A 19,725-nucleotide genomic window follows, 5' to 3' on the forward strand; every position below is an offset into this window, starting at 1 on the left:
TAGGTAAGAGATATTACAAGTTAATGCTTTCACAGCTAAATGGACAAAATCTTAGGTGATGGTTAATGATCCTAAATGCTCACTGTATATACTAGGTGCCAATGAGGACTTTGCGCATGTTCTATTCTTCTGCGCAGCATATGCTACCCCCAGACGCAAGTGGATCAAGCCCCTGTGCAGAAGTTTGAACATCAGATGCTATTTAGAGCCAATTAGAATACTAAAATCTGACAGTCACCAAATTATTGTATTTGGCGTCAGTAAATTTTTGTTGGCTGCCAGATATAGGAATGGGCTTAAATTTTAAACGTTTTTTTAAAAAAATGATTGTTAGAATTTTGTATGCATTTTAACTTTTATTATGGTCTTAGATTGAATCATCTAATAATTCTAGCAGTAGTGGAGCCTAAATTGGTGCTGCGTGCGATAATTGAATAGTTATCTTTGTATTGTATTGGCAAGAATTATTAATGAAACTATGTGCAAACGGGGCCAAGACTAAAAGGAGAAACATTTAAACTATATATATGTCTGGATTTTAGTCCCTTGTAATTGATATATGTTTTTATGTTTGCATTAGATGGATGAAATTTGCAATATGTACAAAGATTTGTTTTGTAATCTTTGATGATTCTTCAAATCGAATAAAGATTTTTTGATGATGACTCGAGCTCTGATTCCAATGGGACGTAGCCCCCTTTGACATTGTCAATTTTATTTGGGCTATTAATATTTCAACTATTTTATATCTTTATTCAATGCACGTTTCATGATGAAATCCATTTTGCTTTTGTAAATGATTTTAGGTAATCATACAATAAAGATTTTACTCAGTGGGGCATTCAGAGCCAACAAATAAAGCTGAAACCAACATGGGTCTGTGGGTCATTTGGTCTCCTGCCCTGTGCATTAGCCACATTTTTCTACTCAGTAACAAACTCCGACTTTGAGCGACTGTGAAAGGCAAATAAAAATGCAAAGTAAGCCAAAAATATGACAGCCCACCAGGCTTTTTACAGTGATGAAAGTGTATCCGCCACACCTGCGAGTGCACTATCATTATAGAAATCTCACCACACAGGAGAGGATCTCTAGATACGACGGGTAGTCCTACACTGGTGGATGGGAAGAGAGAGACAAGGGCCTTTGCAAGGGAGCTCTTTAATATGATTTTCTACTCATCCTGTAACAGGCTTTTAAAGTTGTTTTCCAGAGATCCTGATATCTTTAGTATCCTGTGCTTTTTTATACACTTCAAGAATCATATTCCAGTGAGGAGGGCAACTGCCCTGCTGATTGTTTTGTAGGAGTCTAGCAACGGCAAAAGTTGTAAAAGCACATGTTAATTTCCTCATTCAACAATACCATTACATTGATTCATTCGATATAGCATGACTCTACCTCCAAGAAGCAGCAGAACACATTTTTAGGTCTCAGAAAACCTATTATGTACAATAGCAATATGTACAGTGGGCTTTAGGTTATCCTATTGCTTATCATCTGTTGGCTTTTGAGTCAATCTAATGTGCTTGCTTTTTATTCCATGGTTTTTAATACACTTCTTATGTTTGTCTCTCTCATGGAGCATAGCTTCTTACCATACTTCTTATTGGATGGACTGTATCCTTTCTCTGCTTCATTCAGGGAACTATTTATTTTCCTTGGAGAACTCCATGAGAGTGCATGTGTTTTCTTTCTCTCCCTCTCTAATGCTGTTCCTCACCCTATGACCCCACCCTCACATTCTGTCTGTGTTGCTCCCCCTAGCTCCTTCTTTCCTTCAAGAATGTTACTAGGTGTAATGTGCTTTGAAAAGTGGTCCTTGATTACAAGCAAAAAAACACTCAATGCTTCAAAGGATACCTTCAGTGCTCATGTCTGGTGTAGGGATCCATATGTATGCTATGCCAGCATCTCTATACAGCTTCATCATGGTTTCAGGGCTCATGGGCTCTGGATAGTAGTTGCAGCCCGAAGAGTTCTGAATGATATCCCAGTCGGTCTGGAAGTTCATCACCGCTGTTACTCCTAGTTCATGCTTCAGCTTCACGGTTACATGTTCCAACTGTCGAGGGCAGCTGCCCAGCCAGATGTTTGGTAGGATTCTAGAAACAGAAAAGTTGTAAGATTGTTAATTTCATCATTCAACCCTACAGTCACATTTTATAATCCTTTAGATATAGCACGACCCTAGCTCTAAGGGCCAGCATCAAACGTTTTATTGCGACAAGACCTGTTGTGGGAGGTAAACTCTGTTAGGGAGTCCAGTTGAAACTAGACTGTTTTGGGGCAGGAAAGTGGAAGTATGTGGTTGGTACGGTACTGTTACTTTTTATGCCACCCTAATTAAACATCTACATTATATTTATTTACAATGTGAGTCACAGGGAGAGAACGTCATTTGGTAAAAATACACAAGTTTGTGGTCATTTGGTAAATCTATGATTAGAACCCAGGAATCCCGGTGGAAGGTAAGCAACTAAGCCATAAGACCAAATCTATATGAGCCGATTCCAAAGTGTGCAAGAAAAGTGAGGCACAGATTTCTGCTGTCTGTCAATGAATTCTCATGGCGAGGGTTGTGAAAGTGAATTCCTCTTATTGAAAAAGTAACCAGAATGGAAGGAAACCTCTAAATAGACAGACAGCAAGCGTCCCCTAAATCAGCTTACATTTTCGTGGAGAGGAATGTGTGGCTTGAATGTTTGTGCAAATGTGTTGCATTGCATTTTGATGCGGTGGTGAAGTCTTGTATTTTTTTTTTATGCTGTTGTGTTTTTCGGTGGTATTGTTGCATAGTGTTATTGCTCAACTGTAATATGGTTATGTTTAAAGTGCTGTTTTGCCTCGTTTTGTTGTGTTTTTAGGTCTCACCTAGCTATTGCGTTTATGCAATTGCTGTGCGAGACTCTAGTAAGAGGGGCATTTCAAAGTGCTCCCAAAAGTGAATTGCATGGCGAGCACGCGCACAATCACGTGCATCGTGCCACCATGCAATCCGTTTGGGGAAGCGCTTCAGCCCACTGGCGCATGCACGTGTAGCCACAGCCTCGCATCATACTTCAAAGGGTCCGCTCCCCTGCCTGGAATGCGCTACCCCGCCCCCGCCACAGCATGCCGAGAGATTGTTTCCTCATGGCGCCTCTCACAACTGTCCCTCCCCCACCACAGGGCTAGTCTCACGGACGCATTGCTATCCATCGATTTCACTTTCATGCCCGTGTTCTCTTTGCCTTTCAGCACACAGCCCGCCCTCCGTGTTTTCTTGCAGCTTTGCCCAGATCTGAGTCTCAAACAACCAAAACAATAAGTTTGCCCTGCACGCTTTCTGCGCTTACAAAGTTAACATATGCCGCGCTCATTCCCTTTTCATCCTTCTAAGGTCGATAACATTAGCTCCATTAATTCTGCGTCTAAGGATTTAAATAACCATATGTTTTCTTGCAACTTTAGGCACTTCACACACACAGCCCCACTGCTCACACACACAGGCATCAAGGCAGCAACAGAATGCTCTGAGCCCCACCAGTGTTTGCCACACACACATGCCTCTCGCATCTCGTGTTTTCTTCCAGCTTTGGCCCGTGTTCTCTTTGCCTTTCAGCACTCAGCTTCCCCGTAACCACCATTTAACTAACATCCTGCCACACTCATTCCATTTTCATCCTCGCTTTCACTTTCATGCCTGTGTTCTCTTTGCCTTTCAGCACACAGCTTCTCCGTAGCCACCATTTAACGACCATCCTGCCACACTCATTCCATTTTCATCCTCGCTTTCACTTTCATGCCCGTGTCCTCTTTGCCTTTCAGCACACAGCTTCTCCGTAGCCACCATTTAACGACCATCCTGCCGTAAACACCATTTAACTACCATCCTTTTAGTTAAAATAAAAGAATTGCCTCTAAGGGTTTAAGGAACCATAGAAATACAAGGCAAGGCAACATACACTCCGAATGCCACTCAGAGCCACATAATTACATGCCACATAACTACAATGCACTCAATACAACAGACACTCCAAAAACCAATCAGTGCCACATAGTTACACACCACATAATTACACAGCGCTCAATGCCACATACACTTCAAATACCACTCAGCGCCACATAATTAAACACCACATAATTACACTACACTCAATGCCACATGCACACCAAATAACACTCAGTGCCAATTAATTACAATGCAAACAATGCAAGATGCACTCAAAATAACACTCAATGCCACATAATTACACGCCACTAAAATCAACATACACTCCACACAAAACCACTCAGTGCCACATAATTATATTCTACATAATTACACTCCATCTATCTATCATCTATCTATCTATCTATCTATCTATCTATCTATCTATCTATCTATCTATCTATCTATCTATCTATCTATCTATCTATCTATCTATCTATCTTATCTATCTATCTTATCTATCTATCTATCTATCTATCTATCTATCTATCTATCTATCTATCTATCTATCTATCTATCTATCTATCTATCTATCGGACTATTGCACTCTATCTATCTATCTATCGCATCACCACAGCATCACTTAGCACCACCACAGCATCACTCAAGGGCACCACTACATCACTATGCGCTACCACAGCATCAATTAACGCCACAGCATCACTCGACACCACCACAACATCACTCACCGCCACCACAGTATCAATCTGTACAACCATTCAACAACAACTGGCTCTAATATGTTCTCTCAATATTTAGGCTTTATTACAAATGGCACAAAAATAATGATAATATTTAACTTCTGTTCTTGGATTTTAGGCGCAATTAAATACACTAAACATAATCTTCACAAGAGTTATTAACAAAAGTTTAAACGATTGCCATTATAATTTACATTAACTTTTATTTAAGTATTAATTATTTGCAAAAATTAAAAGCCATTGTTATTTGTAATATCAGTACATCTAAGTCACGTAAATACAACACATATTGAATTACAAATGCTATAGGTGTCACATTTGCAACAGTTAAAACTATTGACATTGTACATGAGAAAGCTAGTAATTTCAATATTTTCAATACCAACACATAAATAAAAAATTAGTCAATTTACAATACAAAAAGCTCAAACTTTCCTAATGCGAGACCTATTGCATTGCAAATGCTTGTTTCTTTTTTTGGTGTGTCTGTGCTGTGTTCTGTTGTTTACGTTAGAGATGTCAACAAATGCCGCTACATTTCCAATTAAAAGTGGCATATTCCTTTAAAGATCCAATGACAAACAACCATTTATCGCTGACTATGGTAGCAATGTAACCGCTGCATTCAAATCCGAGAATTGGGAGCCTCGGAGGAGGGTCATGTCACAGGTGCGATCAGTGACTCAATGGAAAAGTTCTATTCTGTTTCAGATCACTCGCTGTCTGACGAGGAGGAGGGTGATCTTGATTTAGAATGGTCAGATTACGACAGCGAAGCTGGTGACTGGCGACCCAGTTTGACTACAGAAGCCCAGGCTACTGACACAGTCCGTAAGGCCCCTGGTATCAAGCCTCTAGGAGATCAATCTCAAATTGATCTGCAGACATCATCAAATTCCAAGGTTGGAGCCCCTGATCTACCAGAGGAGGTTTCTCTGTTAACGATATACCATACAATTATCCAACACAGAGAGGCAACAAAGCAAGAGAATTTACGCACTCAGTCAGTGTGTCGTAAATTACAAAACTCCCTTCGACGTGTAATCAAATCAACAGCGGAGATTAACACGAGAGTTACTGAAGCTGAAGAGAGGATCTCAGCACTTGAAGATGCTGCAGCTGTCCAAAAAGACTTGGTTACCGAGGTTAAGGAACAGCGAAAAGACATAATATGGAAGCTATCGGACCTTGAGAACCGCTCAAGAAGGAATAATCTCCGCATTTTGGGAATTGATGAGGATATTGAAGGAGGCGACGCTCGGCAATTTATAGTTGAGCTTTTCACTGAAGCGTTCCCAGAGGTCACCCAATGGGAATGGAATCAAGAAATCCAGAGAGCACATCGCTTCCCGCTATCAAAAAGAAAGAAAACATCCTCTACTAACACTAACAGCTCTTACCCACGTGCTATTCTGGTTTGTTTTAACACCTTTCTTGCTCGTGAGTGTGTTTTCGATCTAGCTCGACCCAATAAAAAAAGATCTGCCAAGGGCTGCCAGTTTTTTGCTCGGCCCGATCTTGCAGCAGAGACAGTAGAACGCCGCTGGCATCTCCGTCAGCAGATCCCTCTTTTTCAAGCGAAAGGTGCCCAAGCTTTTTTGCTCTTCCCTGCAAAATTGAAAATAATACATAAGTCAGAAACAAAATTTTTTCTTTCTGAAATAACTGCAAGAGACTATCTGGACACAATGTAGGGAAAAGGGAGTGGTAAGGGTGGCAAAAAAAAAAAAAAAAAAAAATGTTTAGAATAGTGGAGGCTGACTTATATAATCTATAAAAAAAAAAAAAAAAAAAAAAAAAATTTTTTTCTTTGCTGTATTTCTCTCCTCATTTATTGCCTCAATGTGTTAAAAGGAAGTTAACAGACCCATTTTTCTTCTGTATTACTTTAACGGGATTTAGATAGGACCGATCCTCTTATAATATTTATCAAGTATATTGTTGTCGGCCCAGCGGAGTGTGGTCTGACGCTTACTCAACCATCACAGGGACCTCGGTCCTGAGCTCCCGTTATTGGTTAAAGGGTAGGGGGGGGCAACGGGGTGGGAGGGGGGGTTGGAAGGTGGGTAGGGGGGGGTGGGGTCACTGGGTGATAATGTGGTGGATACCTGAGGTGATTGGCCATACAAGTAAGATGCATGGCAGGGGGACTTTAATCTCTCCTAAAGTGTTAATTATTTACTCTTTTTTGATATGTTGGTGGTATATCCTATATAATCTCTTTCAAAGTGTGTATACGTTTATATGTATGATGTTCTCTTTTTCTATTAGGCTTAATGGCAAACTGTAAATTGACCTGTGCAACCTGGAATATCTGTGGGTTAAATGATCCTAAGAAGCGGAGGATATTTTATAAGCTGATGCAAGTCATGCAAGTGGATTTGATCTGCTTGCAAGAAACTCATATTTCTTGGTCCAACAGGCATTATCTTAAATTTTCGGGTTATGATTTAGTGGTTACCACCAGACAAACCTCCACTATTAGGGGCGTTGCTATCATCGCAAAAGCTGGAATTGCCCAACTCAAGAGAACTAAACAAGATAATACAGGTAGATGGTTAATCGCTGAATTGCTCATCAACAATTCTATACTTTCGATCTGTTCAATATATGCCTCTAATCTGGATGATCCACAGATTTTAATGGATCTAAATGTAGAATTAGCTAATTGGCCGCACCCGTTAATCTTCTGTGGTGATTTCAATGTCAATATACCTAGTAGGCTAGATATCACTAAATCGATTAATTATATCGGTAGGAAACCTCAGGTTTATAAAGCACTTCGTATATTAATATGTGAGCATGGTCTAGTAGATACATGGCATGTTAGCAATCCAGCACTTAACGGGTTTACCTTTTATTCAATACCCCATCAAAAATTGGTTCGTATAGATTACGTCTTTGCTTCTGTTGAAGTTCTGAACTCTATTAAGATAAGGCTCGACCCACGGACCATATCTGATCATAATCCCATAATTTTTAGTTTTTCTTGGAATCGACCTCCGCACCATATCAGATCTTGGACTTTCGACAGGAAGCTGTTGTTGGATAAACTTTATCATGAACGGATGTCAGTTTGGATTCCAGACTTTTTTTTAATTAATAGTAATTCAGCTTCGGTAGGCCTGGTCTGGGACACATTTAAAGCTGCCCTACGCGGGGAAACTAAGAGAATTGCGTCTTATCGGTGGCAAACCGAGCAGCAAAATCTTAAAAATAGGGCTTTAGCACTCCAACAAGCTGAGCTAGATCTAAGCACTAGCATCCGTATTGGTGGCGATCTAACCACTTGTCAGAAAGCGGTCGCTCTTGCCAAGGCTAACTTTCTTGATCCTTTATATGCTGATATAGCTATTAAGTATTTTCAATTTCGTACATCTATGTATGAGTTTGGTGAAGCATCAGGCAAGGTTTTGGCAAAAAGAGTACAACAAAGAACAATAGCTAGTCATATAACAAAGGTTAAAGACCGATGGGGTACTCTACAAGACTCACCCAATGGTGTTTTAAACACCTTTGTGGATTTTTATTCAACCTTATATACTGAGGAACCAAATATTTTTCAGCAACAACAAAGTCAATTGGATCATTTTTTAAAATCCTTTGAAACTCGGAAGACTGCTCTCGAACAGAATTCAATCTTGGTCGAACCTATAAGTTGGGAAGAAATCGAAGCTGCCATAAAATCTCTGTCCTCTGGCAAGGCCGCAGGACCTGATCTCATTCATCTTGAATTTTATAAAACTTTCTCTTATTTATTTAAACAACAGATGCTCGAAGTCTTTCAGCTTGCTCAGAAGGGGGTCATTCCCGAGACTTGGCGACAATCGACCATTGTATTATTCAAAAAGAAAGGAAAGGATGAACTAAATCCAGCATCTTATAGGCCTATAGCACTAATTAACACCGACAGCAAAATTTATTCCAGGGTTTTAGCATTTCGTCTCGTCCAAATTATTTCCCCATTAGTTTCTATTCGTCAACATGGTTTTATTCAGGGTAGAGACACCACTGATCATATCAAGCGTGTTATTGCACTTTTAGATTGGGCTCAGACTACAAAATCTCCCCTGGGTGTGATCCTGTTGGACGCCGAGAAGGCGTTCGACAGGGTCTCCTGGGGCTATCTCTGGGCTGTTCTTCGTTGGAAAGGGATACCGCCTGAATTCATTCTTGCCTTGCAAACATTATATATTTCCCCAATCGCTAAAATTCGCATCTCAGGAGAGGAATCGAGTTATTTTCCTATTACTCGTGGCACCAGACAAGGGTGCCCTTGTTCCCCTCTCCTTTTTGCTTTATATATTGATCCTTTTCTATCCCTCATAGAACAAGCAAAAAATATTTCTCCGATTATCGTTCATGGCACTGAGTATAAAACACTGGCATATGCTGACGATATAGTAGTGCTAACAAATAATATTACTGCATCTTTTCCTGTGCTGGAGACTTTAGCTGCTCAATTTGGCTCAATCTCTGGATACAAATTAAATATTTCAAAAACTCAAATCTTGCAATCATTAGCTATGCCAATAACAACTGTTTCTACTGTTTCACAAGCGACATATTTAGGCATTGAGATATCGGCGGATGTAGGACAGATTTCAGATTTAAATTTTTCTCCCATCATCGACCAGCTTCATAATAAACTAGAACGGCTGAACCACCTCCATCTCTCCCTATTTGGGCGCTGTAACGTTCTTAAAATGTTGGTACTTCCAAAATTTTTGTATTTATTCCGATCTATCCCGCTATTAGTTTCTAACCTTACTTTAATAAAGGCACAAAGAATCTGTCAGAGGTTCTTATGGGCATATCGTAAGCCGCGACGAGCTGCCAAATGGACTTATCTCCCGCAAGAACGCGGGGGCTGGTCAGTTCCAAATCTTACCTACTATTATTGGGCGGCGATGATTCAACACTTTGCCTTTCCACTATTTGGTAAGAAGGTGGTATTACAGCCATTTTTGGCTCCTTCAATCTATTCAATTTCATTAGGTAATGCTACGCAAGGGATACTAACACGTATTTTAGAACCAAGCTATTTTAAAAAAACGAGGTTTAAGGTAGCCTGGGCCTTGTTCACGATCTGGCAAAAAATTTGTCGATTATTCTCTAACTATAAAATCAACTTTTATACTCCATTGAATGCGTCCGGACTTCCTCCAGTGATATTTCAAGACTCAATAACTGCTGTTTGGGCTTTGCAAGGCCTTACCGACATAGGCGATCTAGCCGATTCTGGCATGCTAGCTTCTTTTTCTTTTTTACAACATAAATTTGAATTGCATTCTAACCAATTTTTCAAATATCTACAAGTTAGAAGCTTTCTCGGGAAAAAATTATTAGAAAACTCAGCACTGTTTGACAAGATTTTGATATTTGAACTGGTTAAAAAACAAGCCAAAATTGGCATATTGTATCAAACTCTGCTATCCCAACTATCAGACGATCTCTCGAATTTTAATAACAAATGGGCAGTTAAATTTGGGGTACCAACTATAGATTTAAAGGTACCACTTATGTTAGCCAAGACTGTTTTTGTTTCGGGTACTCTCCGTACTCAAAGCTATATGGCTATGTTTAACCTTTATTATACCCCAGCTAAAATATCAAGATGGGGGATCGCCTCTGGGGCTATAAGTTCGTTATGTCCAAGATGTAAATTCCCATCTGCGGATTCTCTTCACATGTTTTTTGACTGCCCTGAACTATCACTCTTCATTAAGCAAATTGAAATATTCCTCACACAGATAACTCAATCTCCAATTAAAATCTCTGCTGAAATGGTGATTACAGGTTATCAATATGCCATGGATACTGCCAGATCAAGATATCTTCATTCCTTTTTGTTCATTGCAATGGCAATGTTTAGACTCTGTATTACCTCTATTTGGATAAATCCTCAACCTCCTGTTTTCTTTCATTGGCAGGCCAGGATGCTGGCTTGGTTTAAGTTAGAAACTGCTGTACGTAAGTTTCAGGGAAGGAGAAGACGTTTAATTGCTGCTAAAAACTGGGCCCCATTTCAGGATTGGTTAGCAAATTAATAAGTTGTTTTCTATAATCAACTGTCATGTATTTTTGTTGCTCTTTTTCTGTTGTTTATTTTTTATCCATTGTATATATTTCTGTATTTCTGTTTATGAAGTTTAAATCGCCAAAACCTTTTTCCACCACTGTAAAAAATGTAAAATAAAATTTAAAAACAAATCCGAGAATTTTCAGCTCTGTAATGTATTAGTAATATTATATGGAGCGATACAGTAAACGTGTCTATGGATTTCTCAGAGATATGTGGGGCAAAGGCTTTAGGTTTCTGACAGCACTTCCAAAACACTCCATCTCAACCTGAAAAAACTTCAACTTTTCAGAGATTCCAATTCTATTTTTATTGCCTAGTTACCAGGGCTAAGACACTTTGGCCCAAAACCTTGTGTCACACTATTTATGTTTCTTTGGCAATAATACAATAAAATCAGGAGCTTTTCCTATAATTTCACTGTGCTAGCCATCAAATGGTTTGTAATAAAGTAACTTGTCACAGCAGTACAGTGGCGCATTTAGAACGGCGGTGATCTTTAATTTTTTTTATTTTATCTATATATCATTATTATTCAGCGTGTGAACCACAAACGGACCTTAAAGAGCCATGATGGCAGGGTGGAGGGAGAGAGGGAGAAATGAGTGAGATGCAGGATCTTTGCTTTGCAGAGAATACAACAGAGGAGGGGCATTAATAAAAAACATCATAAGTGAGTCCAACAGGTGAAGTCTGTCAAGGCCACCAAAAGGAAATAGCTATGAGAAAACATCCTCTACAATGAATGTGCCATTCGTAGGCATCTGACAAGCAGGCGTAAATTGTACAAGAGTCACAAGAAGCCAGCTGAGGTGTGCAGAGTCTAGGCCAAACCATTAATGGAAATAGTGTATCTTCAGGCCTCTTCTGAATAATACACTCTTCAGGGTTCACCATGGCTGACACCAGTTGCGGATGCTGACAATAAAAAGAGGCAGGGTGGTGGGGCAGCAACGGGGGTATGAATTAATAATTGTTTTTAAAACTACCTGATGTTACCGGCTGCCTTTCACCTCGGTGCTCCTCTCCTTCCTGTTCTCTGGGACACCTTCAGAGACTCCTTATCCGATTCCCGTGCTGCTCTCATGCTGAATGAGAGCAGCGTGGGGTTTGGCCTGAGCGGGTTGGTTTAACGCTCGCTGAGGCACAGGTAGTCTGTGCCGTTTCCCCACCCAGCTGTGAAATACAGCTGGTTGGAGAAACCTAACTGTGCATGTCTGTTTGGCTGGCCTAGACAGCCGGCTAAACTAACATGCAAACTGATAAGTGCACCACCCTCCACTCCTCCTCTCTCCCATGGTCTGGCCCGCCGCTCACTACCCACGCTTGGCTCAGCCAGCAGCTGAAAAATAAAACGATAATAAAATATAATTTTATTTTTCAGCTGGTGGCTCTGAGCCAGTGGGTGACGCTCTTCGCCATTGTGGAGGAGCCGCCGCTGACTGACACTGACATATGGGGTATATTTTATTAAGTAAATGGTTTTCTTGTCAGTGTGGCTAATTACATTAACACATCTTCCTCTAGCTTCCACCATGCCCAATCAAGAGTCTAAAATGATAAGTGTCTAAGATTGGCTCCCTCTAGCTGCCAAACATACATAAGGGTCAAAAAAGAAAAATTGTGTACTGTGGTAACAAATTATCTAACACAAATTTAACATAGTGAATACTCAAATTAGTCACTGGTATATCTATTTATCATCAATCATTGTTTATTCATTAGAATAGGAACAAGCTCAATGGCTCATATTCTTAGTAAACATACCTGGGACCAACATAAAAATTAATACATTATCATACATATACATAATTACACATTAATGACAAAAAACATAAACAAAAGGCACTCAATCATCTTCTTGAAATCTTGTAATCAAACAAATACAAATATAGGATTTTTTAAATTTCCCTTCAGTCTTCCAATACTTTTAAATGTGCGTGGCTGTCTCCAGAAATAAACACACATTCCACATTAGGATGTAGTCTTTCGGAATAATCACACCTTGAGGACACACTTCTCTCCTATTCCTTTAGTGCGTGTCCCAATGATGTATTAATGTGTTTCAATTTCAAGGGCTCTTCCAAAAGAAAGTGTTGACGCTTATCAGCCCTTTCACCTGTGGGCCGCTTCAGGACAATGGAAGGGTAGAAGTACTAAGCCATGTCACCATCACAGCATTCAGCCCAAAAACTTGGAGTGTGAGCAGCGTATTATCAAGAGGCACGACGTTGGTAAGCATTCACACTTGCAGCCTACTAAATAGGGGCCAAGTTGCGAAGGCAACAACTGCCTGTCATTAGTAGGAAACTCCTGAAACTATTCAGAGTGGGATGAGGAATGCTGCCAGCCAGTCGGCATTCACCGAGGTGGCCTTCAAGTAATGGACACACATAAGGGCTCACATTCCTGTGAGTCTCTAAAGAACATTAATGTTAATCATCACTCAACAGCAATAAAGTGCCCAGTCTTGATGCTAGCTAATGCAATATTTAATATCCAGCCCACCCCTAGCAAGGGGACCAGTGTGCAAAAAGCTGACTCCTACTAAAAAAAGACTGAATGTGACTATTAAACTAGGAATGCCCTGCACTCAAGGAATGCCTGTGTTCTACATCCCCTTGCAAAGCAGTTTGAGCCACCTGAAATGTGGCCCACTGTACATTATTCTGCACAATATCACACTATGAGACACATGCATCAAGCTTTTTACCGGTCGCAAGCCTGGCTGATTCGCAGAATCGGCCCGTTTGAAACCAGTAAAATGCCACTCGCGATGCATCAACCCAAAATACATTCGCAAAATAGGTAATTGCAAATTTGCGATTACCTATTTTGCAACTGCATTTGGGGAATTGCAATTTGCCATTCCCTAAATGCAATGCAAGAAGCGTTTTCAAAATGCGACTTTTCATTAAGGAATCGCAAATTAACATCAACTTCAAGTTGATGTTCATTTGGAAATCCATAGAAAAATTGACAAAATTTCGGGCATGTGTAAGCACAACATGTGCACAACATGTGCACACTTCCCTTTGGGGGGTGCATCAGGGGGGGCCTACGGCCTACGGCCCCCTAGCACCCTTGAAATAGCATTCGCAATTTGCGACTACTTATTTGGTAATCGCAAACTGCAAATGCTTTCCCATTCATTCCTATGGACCTCTATGGTAATGCATTCCCTAACGATTCGCTATTAGGGAATGTGTAGGAATCACTATTTTTTTTGCGATGCCTACATGCATAAGGAATTGCAACTCCCGAATAGCGATTCCATTGCGTTGTGGTATCTGCCTAGAGCAGATACCACAACTCAACTCAAAGCTTTCTGGACCTTCTCCACTACAGAGTTACAGGTATGGTTGTGAGGTGCTCATTGCTGCTCAGGCATTAAGGGGGCTAATACTTGTGTCTGAATCAAGGAAATCTGTCTGGTTGGTGATTATATATAGCGGATATGAGAAATCTAGCTAGGGTATTTTTGGTGGAGGGACAACTTCCATAAACTAATCAACCAGACAGGTCATTAAAGCACAAACTGAATCCATAGATTTTTAGTTTTTTTAGATCGTCAGTAAAAAGGATGAAACTAAAGATCATAGGTCTGTATACAGCTAAAGAAAAGACTTTGGATCCAACTCCTCCCCTAAGCCTCCATTGTCCGGAAAAAAAGAGAGAACTGATGAAGTCTAAACAATACCCATCAACTTGGCAACCAGCACATTTTTGTTAAAATTATTTATCATGATTAGATATACGGAAGAGTTTTTCCTCAAATCTCATTCAATGATTGAGTTTGATTTACTGAAATAAATCACTAATTATGCCTGTGTAACTTGTGCTAGAGCGGAAATCAGTTTAAATAAAACTCCGGTTTACCATCACAAGCAAACAGGGCTGAGCCCCACTTATGGTGCTGTGGCCCAACAGGTCAATGGACCTTGGCCGTTGTAGCTGAGAAGATCAGGAGGAAATCAATCATCACAACAATATTAATCCCAATTTCTAGTTCTAGTAATAATGAGAATTTAAAAAGATTTTTAGCTTTTAATTTTCAAAGTTTAGTAGATTGTTTTTAATCATGATCATAAATTGTATTTGTATTAACCTCAAAATAATCAATCTTTTGTAGAATTGATAAGGAAATTATAGTTAATTCAATGAAAATACAATGCATTAATCATGTTCCATAAAGAAAGAAATCCCTATTATGAGAATGGGGCAAAAGATGTCAACAGGAACTCAGAAAGAGTTCCAGTTCAAAAGAGAGTGAGATCAAGCATAGAGCTCAAAAATATATGCAAAGGTCATCAATTGATCACAGCAGAACTTCACATAAAGAGACGTTCATGAAACTAGGTAGAGTCCCAAAGCAAAGGTAGTAAAGCAAGGTAAATATACAGTAGCAGTAGTAACCGCAATCAATAGGATGGCAGGAGAGTCAGGGAATGGCATGGAAAAGCATGAAAAAGCATGTGTGAGAGTGTTAACCTACTCTAGGAACACAATACTATTATAAACAGTCAAAACCTAATTTTGCATCTTCTCGTCCAATCATCTTTCAGGGTTCTTCCTGGGAACAGGTTCACTCTTCGTTTTCTCATCCAAACACAATAGTACACAGACAGTAATCTCCTCTGAGTGTGCAAATGTGTTATTTTAATCTAAACTACACATGAAGCTTCTTCATTCTGAACCTCATTTACCACGAATGGAACTACATTTCTAACCTTCTAATGAAGCCAATGATATGTTAGCTAACAATGGGCTATGTAAAATCTGCAGTAACAAAACAACGTTATCTTCATGATTTCATCCCTCATGGAATAAAACAAGTATGTTAAAAGAGGTCAAGTTCAGTTTATGTAGTAGTAGTAATATACATTATTTGGTAGACATTTTAAGACATGTCACAACACAATTCATTTAAAAACAATACTACTCAGAATTCATTTTCTTTAGCCATTATATATGTGCAAAATAGGAGCAAAAGTCAAGCAGAGCTATGTGCAAATTAAGCAATGAGTACATAAAAACACATAAAAATTATCTTTCAACTCTGTGTATAAAATGAATATTGTCAGAATAAAACAGTAGTTAAAAAATGTGACCTAGTCACTTGAAGGCGCAATCAGTAGTCTGCCACGTTTGTGCCAAACTGCCTGTAAAAATTTGCTCATAGCAATGACTATTACTGGGGTGGTGTCACTCTTTAAAATTCTAAAAGCCACTAAATCCAGTTTATGTACTGCAATCTGTGTGATTAATCTTCATAATTCTATTGAAGAATCAATTCTAAATAAGCATTTTGAATTCTTCTTTGTATAAGAAGAAACATTTTGCAGATTTATATGAAACACTTATTTCATAAAAACAAGATCATGTCTGGAATTAAATATTTTATGTGTGCGCATTTAGTCAAACCACTTTCTAAGCAATGCTGCTTCAGTTTTGAGGTTAGTACGTGTAAGTGTGGCTAGTTACTACATTTCACACATTTTAAATTGCGTTTTGTTCATTTAAGTCTGCACATTCATATCATAAATATATTTTAACTATTTTATTTCGCATTTTGGTAAAAAAGCCTCTTCGATCCCCCTAATGGTTATCTTGCTCTCATCTTCAGTTGAGTCTTCTCTATTTCTTTCATTTATGTGATAATTAAATCCTATCTCTCTCTATTCTTTCACTCATTTTCCTGCTCTTTTGATTGTTAATGAAATATGTACAGCCTTTGAATAAAGCAAACAAGGAAAACAAGTAAAGCCCTATTATTAATAATGCATATAAATAGCTTCCAGGATTCCTCCTTCTGCACTGGCATACCAATTTGCAATGGTGGAAACTCCTTTTCCAAAGTTTTCTAAAACTCTCTAATGGTTCTATTTCAGGTTTCAAATCAAATATGTTCTTTGCAAATTATTGTATTTTCTTGCATTCATCTGGTATAAAGGCATAGCGCTGCTGAACCTTTAACATCTTGTGGACGCCACCTTTTTCTGCAAGCAAATTATCTCATGCTAAGTGATTTTGCAAAACCATGAATCTAATAGCTACTAATTCTGTGTTCACAAAGAATAAATCTCCAGAAGTGCTGGCTGTCAGCTGTTCTAAAACTGTTGAAAGCTTTCTAATCTTTTTGTCATTTATTATGGCTCCTACTGGTGGTATAATTGTGCAAAACATATCTCCCACAAATTGAGTTCCATCTTGTGCAATACGGGTGTATCTGTGGGATGACGTCATTGTTAAAGCATTTACCTTAGAGATATCTTTATTGCTTGGTTATTTAATACCTTTACAATGACATAGATCATTTGCATAGCAGCTAGCATTTAAAATTGCAGAGCAAAATAAATAAATAAATAAATAATACCATACACTGACAATGAGGGCAAATTTGAAAATTGGCCGTGATGGTGTTTTTTAGTCTGTTAAAAATGCACGGGCCTACTTAAATGTCCATCTAGGGGCTTAGACGGAACCGGTTAGTATTATGAGTCACCTTGCTTTATAAATCTTGATTATAGTTCGATGTAGGTGAAGGTGTCCTACACAACTGAGTATGCCTCACATCAGGGAAATAACACAAAGTTTAGTTTGCCACAGTGCCCTCGTCTGTGGTCTTTCATGAACTTTGTGGATCCATGAGGCTGGGATTTGTCATCCCAACAAATATGCTCCAAGTATGGCCCCTGGTCGTGTTTAACCTTGTGTACTTTTGAACAGCTCAAGGAGGTTGGAATTCCCGGATTGTTATTAACTTAAATGAATATGATTTTAATTGTAGATTCCTTTCCATGTGCTGTGGCACCTCTGTCAGACTTCTCACACTCCTCCCACACTGTTTGTAAATGTTTATTTACTAATTGGAGAAAATTTGTTGCCCTACAAGCAAGCTGAAACAACTTGCTATTCAAAAGTGTCATCAAGGCAGTTCGACAGGATATTATCTGAAGGGACTGGAGGGCTGGTAATAATAGCTGCCATCTTAGCGGGCGAACCGCGGGGCAGATGCACAAGAGATGTAGTATAGTTTCTTTGGAAGTGCCGCATAGCCTGCACAGGAGGTTCAGCCAGGTTTATTTGCATGTTGGGACCTGGTCTTTTGTTGCGAAAGCTACCAGACAAATAGGAAGAAGAGAATGCTGTACTGATGGGGATATATGACTTGTGAGGTAGGGTTGTGGGCTCCACCTCTCGTATGGTTGCAGCACCATCCATCCATTATTGTTTCCTGCCAATTCAACTTTATTGACTAAACAGGCTTGTATTTTAGATGCTTTGTTGGCGATTTTTTTAAAGGCAGAGAAACTGATGTTACGGGCCGTTACTTCATTCAGTTTGAGAGAGGTTAGTGCCTGTTGAAGCTCTGTTGGTCAATCGTTCTTTGGCTGGTTCTTTATTTCCATCCAGCATAGGGCAGCCAATGATTCTGGCTGTGCTGCTCTCAATCTCGAGCACAGTTTGATGAGCGTGGCCATCCTAACCAGAGATTGGTGATATAGGCCAAATTCCAATCGCACCTGTTCCTGACAGGTGAATCGCGGGAGGCGGAAGATACATTTAAACAGAGTGGATTGCTGTTGGTTCAAAGTAATCGTTTACTTTCCTTTTAAATGTTCTGAACTGTAAGTGAGAGTAGGTAAAAACGTGGCTGCGATTACTTGTAAAAGGTGAGCATGGGACGGGCACCCCAACTTTGTTTATAGTGTATTCAGTGCGAATCGAAATGTATTTGCCTGGGCCCGTCTGTGGACTAGATGTTCTTTATATCTTAAATTGGGATCCAGGACCACCCCTAGATATTTTTAGGATCTGACCAGCTCTAATTTATTCCCTGCTACCATCCATCTGAATTTCACGTTGTGAATGTGTCCATTTGCAGAAAAAACAGATCACCATTGTTTTATTGTAGTTTAATTACAAACCAAGCTCCTTCGTACCTTCGTATAATTTGTATACAGGCGCTGGAGACCGATTGGTGTCTGGCTGCATAGGACTATATCATACACACATTGTAAGCACTTCACTGGACGATTTGCTAGCTTGGGCTGGTCTCTTTTAGGTTCTTCCGACAGCTGATCATCTAGGTCCACCATGTAGACATTAAATAGGCTCGGACGAGAAGGCACCCTTGTTTTAAACTTGTGTATGTAGGGATCTTCCCCGTTGTCCTAGCACTTTGCCTAATTTAACACAGACCCATGTCTCAGAGTAAAAGTTAACTATGGCCTCAAGTCATTTGGAGGAATGCCTCATTTAACCATCTTTGACCATAGACACTCTCTTTGAACCATGTCAAAAGCCTCTTTCAAATCGATGAAACAGGTGTACAATTTAGTGTCTTTGTGCAAAGCTTGTTCGACAATCAGGGTAAGGGCCAAAAGGTTACTCATTGTGCTGGTATCCAGTCTGAAGCCAGTGTGTCTGATTGGGATGATGTTCCTCTCCGTGGCCCATGTCTCACGATCTAAAAGGAGATTGGAAGCGTACAATTTGGCTACGACGTCAATGAGTGCAATCATACGGTAGTTCGCAAGATCTCATCTACTGCCTGCTTAGAGGATTTGGTGGGGGATACTACCTCTCCATGATGCGGGTATGCTGTTAGTTATGAAGGTGTGGTTGAACAAAGTGGTAAGGTACAAGGCCCAGAATGGTTGATTAAGTTTGAATAGAGCACTTGGAAGACCATTTATGCCAGGAGCCCCGTCTGCTTTCAGTCTTTTTAAGGTGTTCCAGACTTGTGATTCATGCAGCCATTGTTCCTCAAGCTGATTGTCAGGATGCATATTTATCTGAGTTTTTAGCCCTTGGAAACCTTTGAAGATTATTACTTGTGAGTTGGAAGATTCCACGTGTATTGACCAGTCTGCCCCCGAGATGTTTGCATTGTGGTGACGGAAGCTGCCATTAGCTACGATGTTAATTTCTGCCCAGAATTGTTTGTTGTTTTTTGTTTTATT

At 39.6% G+C, this 19,725-nt stretch overlaps 1 protein-coding gene across 2 annotated transcripts in view; it reads right to left on the reverse strand.

Moving 5' to 3' along the window:
• EPM2A (EPM2A glucan phosphatase, laforin) overlaps positions 1 to 19,725 on the reverse strand; it is an 893,901-nt gene that overhangs the window by 126,575 nt on the left and 747,601 nt on the right. For both annotated transcript variants that reach the window (XM_085612282.1, XM_085612281.1), the window contains exon 4: positions 1,864 to 2,105. In XM_085612282.1, coding sequence (XP_085468408.1) covers positions 1,864 to 2,105 — 242 coding nt within the window. The remainder of the gene's footprint in view (positions 1 to 1,863; positions 2,106 to 19,725) is intronic.

This window comes from Triturus cristatus, chromosome 6 (assembly GCF_964204655.1).
Source record: "Triturus cristatus chromosome 6, aTriCri1.1, whole genome shotgun sequence".
Lineage (NCBI taxonomy): Eukaryota > Metazoa > Chordata > Amphibia > Caudata > Salamandridae > Triturus > Triturus cristatus.